The following is a 20,644-nucleotide window of genomic DNA, read 5'->3' on the forward strand; positions in this document are numbered from 1 at the left end:
TGCCTAATAGTTTATGCAGAAATGATTACTACCAACATTCCTGACAACTTTGTGTTTAAAACAAAAAGAGGAAGCTGTTGTTATCTATTAGTCGGTCAATTGAAGCTGCTCTGTGAATCATGCAGTGCAAGCACGATTTATTAGGATGTTTAGCAAGTCCTTGAATGTCAAAATGTATTTTTTAAAAATCTTTTCATTTTAGACACAGAGCAACAGAGGCACTTATTGCAAAATCACTGTTTCCATTTCTTCACCCCAATCTTTCATTGCAATCAGGCACCAGGTTATTTTTATTAATGTTTAACTGCACGCCCCTGCACACGCCTCCTTTCCCCTCAACTCAGGGTGCAATAAATCACTTCCAATGCCAAGACCCAATCAACACGATGCAATGTTGGCATGAGAAACAAGTCAGCTATAGCTGCAGCAATTGATAATAGGTCACTCTCTGGGACTGGGAACGAAGACTCACTGTTCAGCCCATTATTGCAAGGAATTACGATTAAAGCAAATGCATACAATCCAAGACAGACTTATCTCCATTTTAATGCAATATCTTAAGAAATGCCTTTTTCATTAGGTATATTCCTACTCCCATTCAGAGCTAAAATGACAAATCCAAACTATACCTTACAATTCTGATTGGCACTTCTCTCAAGAAAGGCGGCTGCACCATTGCATTCTGTTGCTGTGACCTAATTTCCACTGGATTTTCTATCCTAAATCAAATAGAAATGCTAAATATCAGAGGTCACATTCTGAATAACTTGCCTGTGCTATCCGGCACCCAGAATTTAATTTGCAAGTCCTAAAATGACACCTTTAAATGTCAACAACTTGCACATGCAACAACAAACATTGACACCCTGTACTATGGATTAGTTAATTTAATAGACCATGTTAGCACTTAATCCCTAGGATGAATGACTATTCAATAAACTTAGAACAGGAATTACATTGAATAAATTACTCAGTTATTCTGCTCCTGATATAGGAAAACAATACTTCATGTATTAATAAATAGAACATTAATATTGTATAATACCATGGTTATGATAACAGAGCTATAGTCATACCAGCATGAAGCAGAGTGCAGACTTCCTGCACAATAAAGGTCATTCCTAATTACAAATACCTTTGCCTTGCATTGAGACATCAAAAGAAAAACTTTCAGATTAATCACAGAATTTCGTTTTCGCTGTAATTAACAGGGAGAGGCCAAAATGAGGTAACCAAGGAGCAGGGGAAAAAGTTTGAAAAATATGGCCCAGGCTGACAGCAAAGCACTCCTAATACGGTACCCCTTTTCAATGCAATGCTTCAGCTTTAATTAACTGAATGTAGTCACTCAACAGCTTCTTTGTTCATCTGAGGTTACAGTCTCTTAAACAGAGGTAGTTAACACCAAAGAGGTCAGCACATCACGTATATCATACCAGAATTGCAGCCGTGGCTATAAATTTTTAAAGTACTTCTGGGAAACCTCACAGTTCCTGAAAAGAGTGCTAGTCTTGGGATATAGCAACTTGCTTTCTGCTCAGTGTAACTGGAACATAGCAAATGTCCCAATTTCACAGAATCTGTGAGCTCCTTGAATAAGTAGTGGCCTTAGCTCCTTTGATTTTCTTCATGATTATGTAAGCTTTGTCCTCAAATAATTGCTCTTCTTTTTAAGTTACTCACCACGCAAATATAATTCACTACATTCCCATCCTATTCCATAAACTCAAATACCAGTGGACTATAGATCTTTTCCGTGTTTTTCAAGAAACAAAGCACATTTGCATCCTAAATTCCCAGATATTAGGTTATTTATTCTGGTGCAGTTCTAGACAAAAAAATGATAAAATTGCATCTTCATTATTTTGGCTCTGTAGTCATCTTTTCACAATGTTGCTGTTTAATCACTGAACATTACCGGTACCTTTTTTACAGATTTTGCTGCAGCTTTAATCATAATATTGTTCATTGCAAATGTAATGCATAGACCAATAATTCAATCTTATTAAAATGACTGCCAACAGGCGTGTGTACTGGTATTTGTGTGTAACAATCCAAAAAAGGAAATTTTCTCTGGAATTCCATCTAAGAAAGGAGATGGGTGTCTAGTAAAATAAACTAAGCAACCATTTGACAAGGACAATGCTTGGTAATTACAAAGTAAACATTTCTCTTTGAGGAAAGGTATAACAAAACAAATCTAGACAGTTAAGCATAGCGGAGTGTTTCTCATTTATTTTGAATATCTTTACAAAAACCACTTTGATGGCAATTTATTTTAATAGCAACTGAACGTTTTCTGCCTGGAACCTGCTCTAGCTGGAAAAGCACTTTCAAAGAGCGAAATGTAATACCTCCATAGAGTGCTTCTTGTGCTTAACTGTATTTCAGTTATTTTACTGTTTTTTTTCTTAATTCACTAAATATAGTAGTGCCCTTTCCTTAACACTCATTTAATAAATTTAAAGACAGCAGGAAGACGAAAGAAGAGAACATTTTTATACATAAAGCATTTCACAAAGCAGGAGTCTATCCAACCCTTCTGACTAAGTTTTTTGTTCTCTCAGAAATGCCTGCATTAATAAATATGAATAAAATATAAAGATAAAAATAATTTGAAAAATTACCTTCTCTATTCATATTCAAGAGTTACTGAAATATAGCGTTTTACTTCTCCCAAAACTTTCTTCTTAAATGATAAAAAAATCCACAGTCACTCTAGTTTCTACATCTTCATAACTTTCTACAAAGCCTACTCTTTACATTTGAGAATATTAAACTGGAGATGCGGAATATTAGAAAATTTTGTTAGTAGCTTTAATAGTGTAATATATCTAAAGACAACAGGTAGAATAAGAGGCAAAACTATAGAAGGTCAAGAAAGAATGTTAACTTTGCTGACTTTTTAAAAATATAGATGGAAGTAACAAACAGTGAAAAGCAATTCATTAGGTTAGAGGTTAGAGGCTGTACACTTATTGGTACAACTCAACACTAATCTAAGGTTAACCAGTGCCATACATATTTTATTAATTCACTCAAATCACTCCCTTTCATTTAGGTTTTTGACTGCATTTCCCATGGAAAATTGGCTTGTGAATATATCCTTTGCTAAATCCCAGCCGTAATGATTATCAAAGCAAAACTATGCTCTCCATAAAGTGAAATATTTTTCTCCTTTCAAAGCATTGAAAACCCAAAGTTCAAATTTCAATAATTATATTTATTGTATACCACATGTTTCATTTTTAAAAAAGCCTGGGATAGAGGGCATTGTTAAAAATAGATTCCCATCAAGAACTCTGGCAGATCCCTGCAAAAACGTGCTATTAAACATGGAAGGACTTTCATCCATAAGGAAAGCTCCTTTTTAATTCAGGGTCACAAAAGTCATAAGAAACAAAGAAAAGGCTATGTATAACTGAAATGAGTTAAATATTCCGGTCAATCCCTAACCTCCCGATGGGAATTGTAATACCAATCAAACAAATTTAATTAATTAAACAAATGGGTTGTGCAAAATGACATAAAAGAAAACATTAAAAACAAAATGAGAAAAGGCAGAAAAAAAGTAGAAAAAAACAGTATAAATGTTTTTGAGAAAAGCAGTTCAGGATTGTTTTGCACAAGCTGGAAACTTTCAAGTGAAATTTTTGAGATGCTGCCAACAGTGCAATACAATAGTCAACCATAGATAAAACAAAGGCTAAGCGGGAGCTGATTTGATCAATATTCTGCAAATGAATATAGGATGCTTTAAAGGATGCTTCAAATATGTAGTACAAAGCTTAGAGTAGAATCAAACTTTCTGACAATACTATGCATAGTAAATTCAAAATTATTGTGACAGCCTTAAACTTAAAAATTTAACAATTCAGTTTGTAGAACCAACTAATACCATTTTTGTTCTATCAGTATTAAACATAAGGAAAGTGTGCTATGTTTTTATATCCTGTTAGTGTGACATAAGCAAGGAAACTGTTGCTTGAGTATCCAAGTTAAAATTGAGCATCTTCATGATATAAATGATATCCAGTGTCATGCAGTCTCACCCAACATATAGGTAACATATAGATATTATTCAAGAAGAGGCCTAATACAGACCCCTGAGGCACACCAATAGAAAAGGCTGTTATGGCAGACACACAATAATCAAGTGGTACAAAATTGTGTGCCTATTCTAGCAATAAACCTTTAAGAAGGATGTTCACATCAAAAGTGTCAAACACAACATCCAAATTAGGCAATAACTGAAGGAACCAGAACCCAAGGTCTTTAACTGATTGTTCACAACATCAACAGAAGCTGTTGCTGAGCTATTTTTATATGTTAAAGTAACACAGACTGTAAATTAGTGGCCACGACTAAAAACCTTTGCTACAATAAGTAGATTTCATGTTGTCCATAGTTACAGAGATATTCTGATCTATTGAAGGCTTCTTCAGTAATGGTCTTATGACATACTGATTTAAGCCTGGGGATGCACAAAAACATCTGTCCACAAAACAGAATTGAACACCTCAGACACAAAACAGGTGATCGCAACAGAATGTGAATGAAACAAATATTTAGACATGGAATCCAAATTACAACAGGTGTGCCTTATTAAATGCATTAAAACAGCAAACAAATGAAACAAGAAGATCAAAAATGGAAGGATTTTCAACTGGTTCCAAGAACATTGTCACAATACATGGAGCAATAAATGGAATATTTGAATTGTACACTTATACTTAAAACATTTAGGAAAATCATTACACATTGTGGTTGTCCCATTAGCAACATAAGCACAAGTCAAGTAAAAAAGGGCAACCACAGGTTGTTTATTACATTTTAAAGATCTCTTGATTCTTGCTATGTAACTCCTATGAGGTCTTTGCCTAAGCCAAAAGGCTGGTTACAGATACTAAGGGGACTTTCACAGCAATCATAGGCTGGTATCCAGTTTAATGCCTCACTTAGTTTGACTTAAATTACAAGAAATAATCCAAAGAAATAGAATGGGCAACCTTACCAATGTGACTAATGAGAATTCCATCCTCCAGTGGCAACACAACATTGTTTCTATTTAGATCACAGTGCTCTGTGCACCTCACATTTCTATTTAAGAGAACCCTAGTGGTTTGTACTTGAGACTCACAGAATGTACTTCAGACTCAGCATATAAATTGAATATCATAGAAGGGACAGTGGATTTTACTGTTGAGAGGCAGAATAACACGAGGACCACTACACTGACGAAATGGAATATTTATAGAGAAAAAGCAAATGGATTCTAGGACAAGATTTGATTAAGAAATTCAAAATTCTGCTAGAGGTGACTTTACATACTCTCCATGCCTATCACTGTCTTGATGAGTTAACTTGGAAGTAAACCTTTAAGCAGATAGATGAGATAACCTTGGCCTAATTACCTCCTCATGTTCTGAGGTTTTTCTTCAGTCTTGAAAGCATAAAATACAATTTACAGAATATTGACATCTGCCCAATAAATGACCTATCTTCCCCAAGAGAGACAGAAAGTACACTCAGTGCTGCACTATGTCAGTTACACCACAATCTTAGGAGCAGGGGAGTGAGAGCAGACCAGCTAGTTGGTAGGTTCCTGTTTGTTTTACTTGCATTCGTACAAAGAAATAGCGATGGCATGTCACAATACAGTAGCACAAAGTAAATCATGTCTTACCAGTAAATGTGTAAGGACGATTTTGATGAGGGGGGATCCTGAGAGGTTGACAGACAGTGCAGGAGGGGGTTCGACCTTCAGGGAAATCAGGTAACTGTTCACTTGGATCTGGCAATCTTTGAAATCGGCAGCCTCATTAATTCTACATGCAACAGCAGAAAAAAACGAGACGCTCAGAGCATTCTAGACATAAACATGGAAAACTTAAAATTGCTTAAAAATGCACAAAATCTGATTTAAAATATTTCAACATCTACCTAAGGTAAAGACATCTGTTGAAAGTTGACATTATCAAGCCATGTTACAACCCTCTGCTGCCAAAGAAAGCAACTGAAGTTATTGGCCATTATGTAACACTACATTATCCCAGGGGAACCCTACCTGACACTGGTCATGCTTTTGTTCATGTCACAATAAAGGCAAAGTCTTCTAAAAAGATGTTGAATGCAAGTTTTTCCTGACCTCTTTATCACATTCCAAGCAAATTTTTTATCTAAAATCTGTCAGCTGTCATTCTAGTCGGGCCTAAGGCACTTTGAATTAATCAAAGTTTGGCTATTAGAAGTTTAAAGCCATTACATCTTGAGTGTTAACCTGTGTGCTTCATAAAAAAATGAACAAATGTTTTTAGCATGCTTAAGCGGACACTCACAAATCTTTTTATCCCTCATTTTTTATGAAAATTAACATCATCCTTCGCCTGGGCTTTCTCAATGATTCATCGTTTTCATTTATTTGTGAGGTGCACTCAAGCTTTATTTAGCCTTACATTCTCACTTCCACACTAAATTAAACACCAGCTACTCCATTTACTAGGCACTGATGCAAAATTAAGTCAGGAGAAATCATCAGATAGCTGTTACATACAGTTATGTAACCGTTTATGGAGAACAAGCAGAAAAAAGATTGCAACAAGTAACTTAGTGGTGTGACACAACACTGCACGGAAACAGGTTGCACTCAAGTAAGTGTGCGGGAAGAATAAAAAGTTAACCATAATTGATTCGACAGCAAATTCAAAAAACAATCCTGACCAAATGTAAAAATGCTAGAATTTCCTGTTTATTTCAGTGCTGTAGAGTTCCCATGACTATTGTTTTAAACTGCTGAAAATAGGAGAGTTGCCACAAAAGAAATGGTCCCAGTTTTTTTCTGACAACTGATTTATTACAATTGAACTCAAGTACAATGTAATAGCTAGCAATAACTTGGGTGAAAATGTGTGTAGGCTTACATTTCTGCTTAGTTCCCATTTCACTTCACACATTTAAGCCACATTTGGAAGCAGTGTCTTCATAACATTGTGAAAACCACGGTTTCAACTGATTGAACATCGGATTCTCCCTATATGCACAAAGACAGTATCTTCTCCATGCACATTGGTGTGGCTTGCTATTGGTACTGTACAGTGTGTTTGCAATACAACTGTAATCTGAGAAGCATTAGGAGCATTGCTTTAGTGTCTTCAATAACATAATTCTCTAGATCCTGTAAAATCGAATCTTATTTTTTTCTAAATGCTAAACCAATCTTAACTATGTTTGAAGTTGAAAAAACTCTTAATCATACAGAAAATAATACCTTCCACAGTATGTTATACTGTGTAAAAATCCAATGAAATAAGGGCATGTGCCGTATCTAGTTCACAGTTTCTTTATTATAGAGTATATGTTTCCCCTGACAGCCCTGTGAATACAAATTTAATACAGAATACTAATGGTCGCCAGTGTAGAATTCACAATTCACAATGCTCAGGCTCTCTTGATATTTTCAGTTATATTATTGTGGAAGCAGGGGTGAAAGCATTTTTACTTTGTTTGAGATTAGGAGATTACCATAGGATTAATAACTATTATAACTCAATAACTATTAAGTCTTGTTCTGTACTCTGTAGTCAATTTATCTGACTATTAGTAAATTCTGATTCAAGTGATTTAACAATTAATGGCTTATCAGTGAATTATAGGACGAGCAACTGACGTTTTATCTGAAAAGAGTACTAATTGTGTGAAACTAAGAATCGATACTACAGTATACGTTTCAGAAATTCATAATTCTCAATGACAGCCCTACAAAAAAGGAAACAACTGTATTTGCACTTTTTGACTTGTTATAGTTACAGAAAGCAACATTCCAAGCTTTATGATGACGTGAAAGCTGGGACTCACACCAGAGCAAAAGAGAGGACAGATATTTCTGAAAAAGTTAACTTAAACATTTACACATTTAAAAGTTTACTTAAACATTTTCGCTCATCTTAAGAACATTTTGTTTTTAAGGGGTTAATAAAGTTTTCTACAAACGTGGAATCTACAACAATCAAGAATGAAAGTAACAGATGTGATAGAAAGATTTTGAAAGCATGAATAACCTAACAAAATAGCAAAATAAAATCATGTGTGTATATCACATTATGTGTGCAATGTTTGTTTCAGTAGAAATTGAAGATATTGTAAAAATGTCCTCAGCAGGAGTGAAATGCCTAGGGACACATTCCCTGTAAGACATTCTGATTTTTAAAGATACCTTCATTAATTAACTTAAATATCATCCTCATATATTTTTCTTTTAATCAGCTCTAGGGCATTCAGTCCTTTAGGATCTATTTTACACGAATTAAACTAATCAAACTCAAAGTTTTTGATGTGGTAATAATGTAGTTCAACTCAAGTTAGAGAAATCGTGATTAGTTGCTACCAGGTTCACCAGTGACAGAACTTACTTTGTGCTGAGTGGGTTGATTTTCTTGTAGTATCTGTGCATGGTGTGGTAGAAGAGTCCCACAATGGTTGTTTGTGCTGAGGGGGAATAAGAATAGGAAAACAGGAAAAAAAAAGAAATGAATCGGTGTATTAAAAACAAATCACAGACCTGCAGCTTTCATTTTTCATTGAGCTGGTAAAATTCTGGCTCTCTGTAGAAATTAATTAGCACTTACCTGCCTGGGTTTACACTCCCCAGCTAATAAGAATCTTGTTTGCTTGTATGTGGGTGAAAGTAGACAGCAGCATGCCATGTGTCTAACTTAGCTCATAAAGTCAGTTCCTCAGAAATACATGCAGCCCTACTGTAAATCCTGCTCATCTGAGACAACACTGTCTTGCCTAGTCCTTTGACACCAGCTGACCACAGTTCAGAATTACCCCATTCATTACACATATTTTTTGTTTAGATCAAATTAGTTCAATATAGAGTAAAATAAAAAAATACCAAAGTCAAGTCATCAAATTCACTTGAAATTGAAAAAATAACAATTTCATTGGATTAAAATATTAATCTGTAGTGATTCAACTCAAAGCCTCATCTTATCAGGAGTGTATCCTGGCATTCAGCACTTCTCATTACAGGTACAAATCGTATCCAATACAGAATGAAGAATTAACATAGTAACAAATGTATTTTATTAACCCTCAGTATATACATGCATACATATATGACTGATGTTTACACATATGCTGTACGTACAGAATCTAATCTTTTAAAGGAAACAGCAAGGTAAATCTAATAATGATTTTATTTTAAAAATCTTCCTACATTGAAAGTAAAGCAGTTTTTAAAAGCTTCAGCCCTAGTATTCAAGGTCTCAATAAACCACAGCACTGTCAAATTAATCACTGACTGGTGAAAAACCTGATAAAGAAGCTTTCACTATCGGCAGGAGGGAAGGGAATGTGACGTAAATCAGAACCTTGAAGTAACTTCCTGTGTTCTGAAAGCATCCCACAATGTGAAACAATAGCAATCTCTGCAATGCTGTCTGAAGGCTGTGGCTTGTAGCCTCAAAACAAAGCCCAGATTAATCACTGTTCAGAGCAATAAGTGATGTTAAACAGGGGTTCCCAGGGTCCTGAAAAACCACACACCAGCTGGATTTCACATCACCTGAGCTTAATCACCTGATTGAAGCTTTAATTGAGCTAACAAGTTGTTGGAGGATTTGTGTTTGGGATTTTATGTTACTTGTGAAAAGCAATAGTTCAATGGCAATCTCCATCAGGTTAAAGATTTCCTACAGGTTTAATAATTATTCCTATTATTAATCCCATTAAAGCTGTAATAAGTAACTAAAAGCTTGGCTGGAACAAAAACCAGCAGGTGTGTGGTCCTTCAGCACCAACATTTAAAGGACTGAAAAAATAATCCATAGGAAAAAGAGAGAACAACGCTAAACATCTAAGTAAGCCAGACAAATTCAGTACTTCTCTGGCTGTGGACATTTCATTTATTAATGAAATTAGAGAGGCACATAATTAGTTTAAGGCAGTGTTGCAAGCTGGATTCAAACAGCTTTTAATAAAAGAAATACATGACAAAAAGCCTTCAGTAACAATACAGGTATTTCAAATTTATCAAGTGGCTCTACATTTCTTAAAGCTTCAAAAAGTCAGTCGCCCAAGAAAGGTACACGGATATTTTATTTTATTTTTTTTATGAAAAGGCAGCTACAATTATTTTTTTTAAGTATCTCATAAGGGGTTCAGGAGCTCAGAAGGGAAAAGTAAACAGAAATTGTTCAAGTAACGTAACAAAGCCTGAACTCTGAAAGCCCCAAAGAAGTGAAAGGTGAAATGTTCTGTATTATGTTAGTGGAGTTCCAACCTTGAGCACAGTTGAGGCTTCACAATGGTCTTTCTAATAGAGGGCCATTGCTATCGATCCCCTGAAGAGATAAACCTCTGTGACAATGTGGTTGCAGAGAAGTGAAAGAGAATGAGACATCAGCATGCTTTGGGAAAAGTGAACCCTGCCTTTTTCAGTCTCATAACATACTTTGATGGACCGGACTGAGTCTTGTTTTCAGAAGAACAGCAAGGCTTCCATAGAATAATCACCAGTATGGATAAGGATCTCTTCAGACGGATCTACCCTTATAGTACAGACAATTTCTTTTCTGCTTTACCAAAAGCTACACATTTAGAAATATACGTATACTCGCAGAAATTTACATTAAAGGCTCCCATTTTTTAATTAGAATTTCATTTAACCTGGTTTTCAAAAATGTCTTGCTGTTTTACATGCATTTGACTGAGTTATACAACCTCCACTAGGCGCCTTTAATGAGCCATGCCATGTGTCCAGGCTTGCATTAATTTTAAATAGACTTTCCTTCACGTTACACTGCTGAAAATGCCATTGTAATACAGGATTAAAGTTGTTAATTTAAATGGCTCGGTAAGCACTGTTTTGTCATAAAATACAGGTGTAACGAAAGATGGGAATAGGAAGTGAAGAAGAAAAGAACAGGTTGCTGTGCTTAAATTTCTATGAATATAATGAAAAATCAGTTACATTTGTGTTGACAGCTCTGGGATAAGCTTTAAAATTATTAAAGGAATGCTATGTAAAAGATGATCATTTTATCATCTTACAGAAAACTGTTTTTTGCAGCCATTTTTATGTAACAGAATACAAACCTAATGCAATACTTTCTTGGACATCCTTGAAGTCTTTTCATTTCATAAATAACCCTAACAGAATCCTACAGTGAAGGACAATACTGCTGTAAAACACGTGGAGCTCTACTAAGCTTTTGATTGTTAGTTTTGCTGTTATTGGCTTGAATGCTAATGAGCAGGAGATCTACTGTTTTGAATAAAAAGCTCTTTGAGAATATTAAACATTCAGAATGTATTAGGATATCCCCCAGGTCTTCCACTTTTACAAACAAACCTGGTGGAATGCTATAATAAAGAACAATGCTGCTGTAAAGAAAAGTGTTGTGTTGCTGGCTTGAATACTAATCAGTAGTTTTACTATTTTAGAAGGAACATCTGCAACAATGCAAAAGCACATTATAGAGATAAGATCCAGATACTGTTGGCTTAGTTTATGTGTGTGTGTTTTCCATTACTTGAAAATTTTATATCCTGAAAAAAAGTTGGAATTTGAGTATTTCCCGGGAAAACCTGAGGCCGACTTTGGGGCCTTTTTCACAAGTTTTCCACTCGCATACGTGTGCCTTGTCCATTCATGGGAGAAATAAACATTAATGTAAACTCGCCAGTTGTAGCCCTTTTTTTATATAATTCTATAATGAGCAAATGTTACACTTCATGACACCTAGCAAGTACAGTAACAACAGAGGAACGTGCTCCAAAGTGGTTAAAGTTTTTTACTCCAACAAACTTCCCAAGCAAAAAAGGTGAAAGTACTGTACTGCTGTCAATTTTGCATCACATTAACATGTGCATATTTCCTAACTACTGTGTTCCTGTTTCTCTTTACCACACCTTCTTTCAATATTTTCAAAACACAGAAAATAAAGGATTCACCCATTTTGGGTTGGCAAAAATTGATGATGGACTGCCTTTTCAAAATCTGGCAATTTAGCTAAATGTTGAAATGGTTAATTAAAAAATACAATTAAAGGCAAATTCACATACACTTAGATATAGAAACATGAAGGAAGGAATTCCTATACTCACAATTGTGTGTGAAAGCTTCCCCAGGCACAGAAATATAGTTCTTTCCCTTAATGGGAAAGCGGTAATGGGACATGTTCATTTTCTGTGGGATCTTTACAAGAGAATAATCTGTCAGAATGCAAAGACAAAGAAACAAATCTGTTAGTGCAGCTCAGGCTCCACACGATGGCAATCACCACTTCATTTGTTAATATTATTCATTCTCTGGAATGTATTTACAAGTTTGGCTGAAACGTATGGGATATAGAGAGTGAAATGTGATGTCAGTATCAAGAATACAAATTTGGTCTGTTTATTAAGGATCTTGCCTGAGACTTTTTCACAAGAGATGGTTGTGCAAGAGAGAGGTCAACCTTTGAAGTGAGAACAATAAAGAAAAAAATCGAAATATGACTATGCGGAAAAACATCTTATAAAATATAAATCTCATCTGAAACAGAGGTCCTTCATTCTACCACTTTCCTTTAGTAGTAAAAATCTTCAAAATCCTGATATTTCAGATCCAAGGTATAACAAATAAAAAAGCAAGGTACAACTTCATTTAGTGCAGAAAGAAGTAAAATCTAGGTCCATAAATAACCAATCATTGGCCTGTGTCATTAATTTCCTATAGTGGTGGGAGTGCAAAGGTTTTAAAGGTACCTGCTACTGATGAGGTCCCATCAATGGATATGACAGTCTGGGTACTGGATTCAAGGTTGTAAACCATGTGTAACATGACTTTTTCAACTGTCTCAATCAAACCACTGGCTACTGGGGTAGACTATAGTAAAAAAAAAAGATGCATGCATAATCAGATATGTACAGAAGACAATGTAAGAAAAAAATAATTGGCATCCAGTTAAACAGTATAGAGGTACAGAAGTCAAAAGATGAGTTATTTATTTTATTTTTTATTTAGAATTTATTTAATGAGTTTTGCTAATTCAAGTTTGGACAAAGCTGAGTGTCTTGTGTAATGCTTGTGACAAAGCTTGTGTAAAGGTGCTATCTATGAATACAAGGAAATTCTTCGAATGTTCCTATGTGCCACTTTGTCCTGAAGAACAACAGCCATTTTCACAAAGTGAGAAGGTAACACATATGACATTGACATTTTAAAGAATTATCCATTAAGATCACAAGACGGGAAGATTGATACAGGAACCCTACACATGTTAAATTAAACCCTACATGTTAAACCCTACACATATGGAAACTCTAAAAATGATATATTACATAATAAAAAATGGAAAATTACATATATGCAGTGTTTTTTCCCCACAATTAGTATATTTACTAGTATATATACTAATTTAGCACTTTATACATCTCGGTCACAGAAAGAGCAAAAGGATAATTTCTGATCATTGTTATCTGATATTGCATATGGCATTGCGGGTTTCCTCCTTTAGCACCTTTTTGCAGAGTTTAAAAAAATAAATTTACATCTGTACACCCTGAATATGTTTTATATATCTCTTATAATAGGCAATACTTCATATGCTTAATATAGCTTTTATAAGAGACCTGAGACCAGAGGAATTTACAGCGGGTAAATCTGATATTTAGTGCGTTCTGGTCTGCGTTAGGTTCTATGTAAATCTGATACTCAGTGCCTTCTAGTCTACTTTAGATTCTGTGTAATTTGCTGGAATGTATTCAAGTATTAAAACATCTGGTTTACAATTTCTTCATGTAATAAGAACTAAGCTTGGCTATGGTGCTGCTCACATACAAACCACAACCTCTTTAAAACATTTTTTCGTTGTCTAAGAAGCCCATATTTATCTGTTTACTCTGTGTTGAGGTTTGAGATTAGGTTTTCCATGCTTTGAGCAAAGTTTACCATTGGGATATGCACTAGAACAATCTTGTTTAATTTAATGTAATATTAACCACAGTGAAATATTGCAGCTAACCTCATCAGGCCACCCAGGTAAGGAAAGTACCTCTTCAACAGTCTTTAAAAATGCCTGATAAAGAAAAAAGGAAGATTCGTTTAGGCTTTCATGGTTTCTGCATCTGCTTTACATTGGTGATATTTCAAAAAAGCTGCCATAACAATCCAAAACCATATTATTTTATCTTGCACGCTATAATTCCTAACGTAAAAACATTGTCTTTATAAAATAAAGGAAAAGATGTTTACAATGTTAATGCTGACTTTATTTTGGAAAAGATTGAGATACCTCAGTCAAGTTGGAGGCAGTGTTTTCAGGAATAGTCTTGTTGGGAAGGTTGATAGAAACATTTTCCAGAAAGCCAAGCATTTGCACCGGATAGTGAAAGTTCTGGGCCTTGTTTGTCAGGTTTGTTATTATTGGATGGTAAGCATCAGTAGAGGCCTATCACATAAGGGAACATGGACACATACTGACATTCAGGCTGTACAGGAGACAACATATTGACATACCACTTGTACATGATCATCCACCACATTTCAGACATTGTTTTTCTTGATAACATCATGTCTCATTATGTACTATTACACCAGGAAAGTTTCACAACATCACCTCTGCTTCCATTTATTCAGTATGTGTTTAGTTCTTCTTTAATTTGGGCTATCAACCTGTAGGACTTCTACGATAAATAAACAGTATGATTGAAAGACACCATGCCGAAAAGATCTCCATGGACAGAGCATTAAAACCCCAGAAGATCAATGACTGGGCCACTCATCAGCTGTGGCCAGCAGGCCAGGACAGTCCTGCCTGGACTTTAATTTGAGATCCTCAGCTATATCTCTAAAATCCAACAACACCATCTGCTTACGTGTTTTTACAAAACTGACTGCTTAATACCACATTTGTGATAGAGTACATCATGAAAAATATTTAAAAACAATTACAAGCCTGCAGAGACCCATATTTTTTAAACATGCTCAGAAATAAAACCTAATAGGAGGTGAAGTAAAACTACAATAAACAGAAGTAACTTTTTTTTTATCAAAAGCTTCTTTTAAAAATTGGTGTTTTACAGCTCAGTGCTCCCAGGTTTTGTGTTTATTTAAAAGCTTGCTAAATGAGTGGTGCAACTTCAGTGTTGGGTTTGGACAGGAGGTAGAATAAACAGTATTTAGTATTTGCATGATAAGACTGACTTAGCAATTTTGCTTTGTTTCTCTTTATTGTCTTTATTTGGAGTGTAATCATGTACAGTATATGAAAACATCTTTACTAAGAGAATAATTCCATTGACCTATGATTCATTGACAAACAAACTGACACGTTTAGGAGTCTCTAAATTTTACATTAATAAACATATCCAAATTGATATAAATTTCCAACATGATATAATTATATATCCAAAATAAAAGTTTTTGTGATTTGACATACAGTATGTAGGTTACACTGAATATCAGCTTTTATTTTACTGATCATTCCTTATCTCAACATCTCATATCATCCACCATATTTATTGCTTTTCCTTGTAATAAAGTTTTATTTACTCACCGTCTATGGCCTTAAAGATATTCTTTGGTGCAGTTAACAAGAAAAGGCTGAGTGCCTAAATAACATTTCATTAAATGAGTTGAAAGATGTGACATTTGCAGTGAGGTAAGCATTCAGAGGAAACAGGAAGTTATTAAAGAAATGAGGACTGAGAGTTGCAGTCCCCAATACATTCATTTCTCAAATCATCTTTAAACTCACCATGGGAGGTACTGTAGCACTGGCTGAGTTTGGGACAAAGGGTGTTGTAGACATCAAAACTGGCTGCCCTGAAGGAAAAATAAGGAAATATGCTTGTTAATGATAACAGCAAGATGGCAAACATGGTGCTAAGATCCTGCTAAGATCCCATCCAGAACCTTCTCTAACATGGAAATTTTGCTTTGCAAGTGATGTGGGCATGGAAGGTCATTGGAACTCAATAGGCCTTTGTGCGGTCGTCTTTTTAAACTCGAGTCACACATGCTGTGAGCACTTCGTAAATTTTGTATGGACTCCTGCGATCTTTTGGAGAAACATTCAAGCATTTTTACAAGCTTGAAGGTCAAAGGGTACAGATGGTACATTTCATAAAAACAATTAGACTGGCTGCTGCCAACACTATGAGGTTCATTCAATTAAAATGTCACTCCAGATCGCCATCTTTACGTTCAGGTCCAAAAGGAGGAAAAATGCTTTAGCCACAAGCTTTTGATATTTAGATATATCACTGCACAAATTAATTCAAGGTTTTAAAGTTAACATCAAAATAACATTAGAACACAAAGGTGAAGTTAATTTCATGTGTATATGCATACTAGATGATAATCAAGGAGATAAATACACTGATAATAAATATTTGTGTAAGTCATATATGTTTTTTCTTTAATTTAGAACTTTAGAACTTGGGGGATTGTTGTAACAAAAAAGCCCATTCTCTACGTTTGATAGATTAAAACATAATTTGTATTAAAAGTCAAGATCTGGGTAATGTAATATACCGTTTGTGTACAGTTCCTTGCATTTAAAGACAAACATGGAATAGCCCCTAAATTAGAGAAAATAAGAATGTGTGCAATATTGTTATTGAGTGTACAAGGCAACCAGCCTTGAACACAAACTACAAAATTGTACTTTTGAGATATATTCCTAGGCATGTGGTGAGTAAACAGTAGTGTTTAAAAGCTCTCAAAGGACAGAAAACAGACCGCTCTTTTCACGATTTCTTTGCTAACACAATTGCACAATTGCCTGGGGGCAGAAGGGCTACAATTTACAAGCTGTACTTGTTTGTGATATAACAATGCGCAGAACAAATCAGACAACCTCAGCACACAGCAATAAAAAACTCCAATCACATTGTAATTTTAAGTATTTGTTTTTACTTTTCATTCCTTTTAGTTGCATTTAGTTGCAAAATGCCTCTGAAGAACCAGTCCTTAGAAAGGCATGTCTCATCTCCTAGGCAGGAAGATGAACTTGGATCTACACATAACCTTATAAGATCATGCACAACACAACATTCCTACATTACCCTTTATCATTGGCTTCATCTAAGCATTAGATTGCATTATCTCATGCTTTTGTTTTGACTTTGCAGAACAGGACCTGCTGTAATGAAGACAAACTCCAGTTGACAATAAAAATGATAAACCTACATAATAGGCTTTTTCATATAAATATGACTGAGATGAAAGGAAGGGATGGAGGATAGTTTACTGTAAGATCTTGCTTGCAATTCCTGTTAAAGTCTCCTTTCCTTTTAAAGTTCTTGACTTAGCAAATGTGTATACAAGATGACTGTGTCTTAAAGAAGATGACATTCATAAATAATTTTAAAAATCTGCAATCATGTTTATTTGCACCATTCCCTTTTTTATGACTAGCCATATAATCGCAGAGAAAATTTTATTTCAAACAATTTCAAATGGACATTTCAAACAATGTTATTTGCTGACTTGTAATACTCAAGTTTAAATAAATAGACTACTCTCATTTACCAGTATGTTATCTAGTAAGTTAGTGTGGTATTATCGGTACTGAAGTTTGCTGAATGGTGATCATCTTAGCAAGTAATAGCAAATATTCAACACTGATTTCAGAAAGATTTCTAACCGAACTTAATCTGTGGTGTACAGTTTCAAGAGACAAGTCAATAAGTTTGTATTTAATAGTATTTATGTCTAATTTCCTGTCTCAATTTACATATTTTCATCTCGTTTTTTAATTTGCACCATCCTGGAAGAACAGTCGGATACATGGGACAGTACACAGACTTCTGTGCTCCAAAAATCTGTGTACCTCCTTTAACACAGAACCAAACATATGGCAGCCGGCTATGTTTAGGAGTGTTTATACCCCAAGTGCCAGGATACAGTTTCTACTAGTGATTATTCCCAGTCTCATTTATGCACATTAATGCTTAGGGCTGTTTAAAATGTCATCAAACAATCATTCTAATCACATTTCACCCCAGTGTAAGTGATGTAATAATTCTGTTCTTTGTTATACTGTATATAGGCTAATATATATATATCTGTGTGTTAAGGCACCCATACAAGAAAGGATATCGTAAATACATTCCCCAAGCAAACATAATGCAAATAACCAGATGCTATATCAAATAAATCTTTTTCATTGTACCCATGTAAATACATTGTCATCTAATGTTTAAAGCTTTAGCTATTATGTTTAAATGAAACTGACCTGAAAAGCAAGATTATCAGCAGGATTCATATGTGAAAGCAGCTTTGCTTTTGCTGCTGGAACCTTTTTATGATAGCCTTACGACAGCCAATTTGAAATAATGGTTTAAACAGTTTCATGCGCGCTTAAACGGAGTCCTGCGCTGCCCAGTAGGCTTGCCATCACTTCCATTCAAAGTGGAACTGAGCATGCTTGTGGAAACAACGGATCATGTTGGAAACTACAGAGTGACTAATGAAGTGGCCGCTTCTAAATATGCACAGGAGCCGGCCATTGCAACCAATGAAACACAACTTTACATTTTAGAAATAACAAATTCAAAGTTACAGAAATGTAGAACTGGTGTTTTGTAGCCAGAACAGTAATTTAACTGAGGTGAATATAGTGCTGTGCTCCCAAGTGGGCCACCCAGAAAAGGAACCTGTCCAAAATGACAGCTGAGCCCTATAATTGTGACAGTACTGCTTGTAATCTAGACTGTGCCATTAACAGAGTATGACTGGGTTGTACCATTAACAGAGTATGACTGGGATCCCCCCTATACATGCAGCCCTATACAACAAGTTGAGGACCAGCAATCTCACTGGCTTTCCATGCTGATAAGATAGATAAGATAAGATCACTTCATTAGCCATATACAATTTCTTGCATTAGGAATTGGTCTTTTTTCATACCCCAGCTTGTTCTCCATGAGACACAATAGGCACGGAGAGAGAAGCTTGGGGTCAGAGCACAGGGTCAGCCATTTATACAGCACCCCTGGAGCAGCTGGGGTTAAGGGCCTTGCTCACGGGCCAAACGGAGTGGGATTCCTCTGCCAGTTGCGAGATTTGAACTGGCAACCTTCCAGCCACAGGCACAGGTACAGATCCGTAGCCACAGTGTCACCACTCCGTCCCAATGCACACTACCCCAGATGCACAAATGACCCCTCTGGTTTTCCATGCACCTGTAATTTAGCAATGTGACCTGCTTTAACCAGAGCTCGAAGGCTTTCACTGTCTCTGCAATCTGGCAGGGTGAATAAGAGATGAATTATCTGTATGTCTAGAGGATGCATGCATAATCTTCATCTTAATGCCACAAATCTGAAGCTGGCTACAGTAAAGCTACTGTTTCATATATGCAGAAACATAATAATCTGTAGTTCTGTTTTTTCAAGAAATTATACTTCTCATTCATACTGAAAAACCTTCAGATTTCTTTGATTCTCAACAAGTGAAGAGAACCAGTCTGTTCTGACATCCTAATAAGAATCTCTTCAATCTACTGACAAGGTTAAGACTGGGCACAGGAAAAGAGACCTATGATTCAAGGCTTCAAATAAAAAACCTGAACATGACCCAAAATAAAATTAGTAAAATACACTGTGAGTGTAGCCATTATTATGAAAAAAACATTAATGTAAAAAATGCTCTCCAGTGTCAATATATCAAGCCTAAGAGACATTTTGAAATGTATGAGTTCATATGTTCCAAATGTAAATAGAAAACTTTGGTACTTCATTAACAACTTCATTGTTGCTGCTTACCATAGAAGGCTATAAAATAGAGTTAAATGCTTTAAACTTCATCTAATTTTATAAAAAGCATTTTGCTTTATGTTTTGTAAAGCTCTATAAAAGCTTTTGTGTTCTGTTTATATAGACACAACTACTATTTATGTCAAATTATCTTTCCAGATTTTTATTGATGTTATGACAGCTTTCCATAACAGTTTAGCAAAAACAGTCCTTGGCAACAACATTAGAAAAATTAGATTTTGTAGACCGTTTCCTTGAAAACACAAAGGCCTTTCCTAACGTCCACTTCTGCTTAACAGATTATTGTTGTTGAAATAGAAACTTGGTCAGCAAGACTGAATACTTTTCATACTACTTTGCTACTAATACTGACATCCAATTGCTGTCAATTTAATTACTAACATTTATATTAACATCTACCAAGAGAAGGTTACTTCAGTCCTGTCTATTTCAATTACTCCCTTACTAGACCATTTGGGTTTGACCTTTAATTCTAGTGCATTGCTTTCAATTATAAACTATGTCTGAAAGATGATTTGAACTTATTTACTTGGGTACACAACCTGACAAAACATGAATTCCAAATACTGAATATTGTTAGGAAACAATCCTTCCAAATACTACAGCAAGTTTGTTTTTCAGTTTTAGCAGTTTTTAGGCATTACTAGAAGTGAGTAGACAGGTTATGTCAGCAATTTAAACACCACATTATTACAATGTAAAACATTTAACAGAACTTAATACAAAAGCTTTGTTAAATGTTTTAAGATGTTATTATATTGGTGATGTTTTTGCAAATTATTTAAAAGTTACAAAAAACATGCTGAACACTGCAGGAGCTTGGTGGTAATGTTACATTTTGGTTGTGACAAAAATATAACAAAAAATGTTT

General features: G+C 35.1%; 1 protein-coding gene across 4 annotated transcripts in view; it reads right to left on the reverse strand.

Moving 5' to 3' along the window:
* Positions 1-20,644, reverse strand: part of adgrd1 (adhesion G protein-coupled receptor D1) — a 79,694-nt gene that overhangs the window by 49,726 nt on the left and 9,324 nt on the right. For all 4 annotated transcript variants that reach the window (XM_015366001.2, XM_015365999.2, XM_015366000.2 and 1 more), the window contains 7 exons: positions 15,747-15,814; positions 14,283-14,438; positions 14,013-14,066; positions 12,754-12,874; positions 12,112-12,219; positions 8,409-8,484; positions 5,687-5,828 (listed from right to left, as the gene is read on the reverse strand). In XM_015366001.2, the coding sequence (XP_015221487.2) occupies positions 5,687-5,828; positions 8,409-8,484; positions 12,112-12,219; positions 12,754-12,874; positions 14,013-14,066; positions 14,283-14,438; positions 15,747-15,814 (725 nt within the window). The remainder of the gene's footprint in view (positions 1-5,686; positions 5,829-8,408; positions 8,485-12,111; positions 12,220-12,753; positions 12,875-14,012; positions 14,067-14,282; positions 14,439-15,746; positions 15,815-20,644) is intronic.

The sequence above is a fragment of the Lepisosteus oculatus genome, chromosome 22 (assembly GCF_040954835.1).
Source record: "Lepisosteus oculatus isolate fLepOcu1 chromosome 22, fLepOcu1.hap2, whole genome shotgun sequence".
Lineage (NCBI taxonomy): Eukaryota > Metazoa > Chordata > Actinopteri > Semionotiformes > Lepisosteidae > Lepisosteus > Lepisosteus oculatus.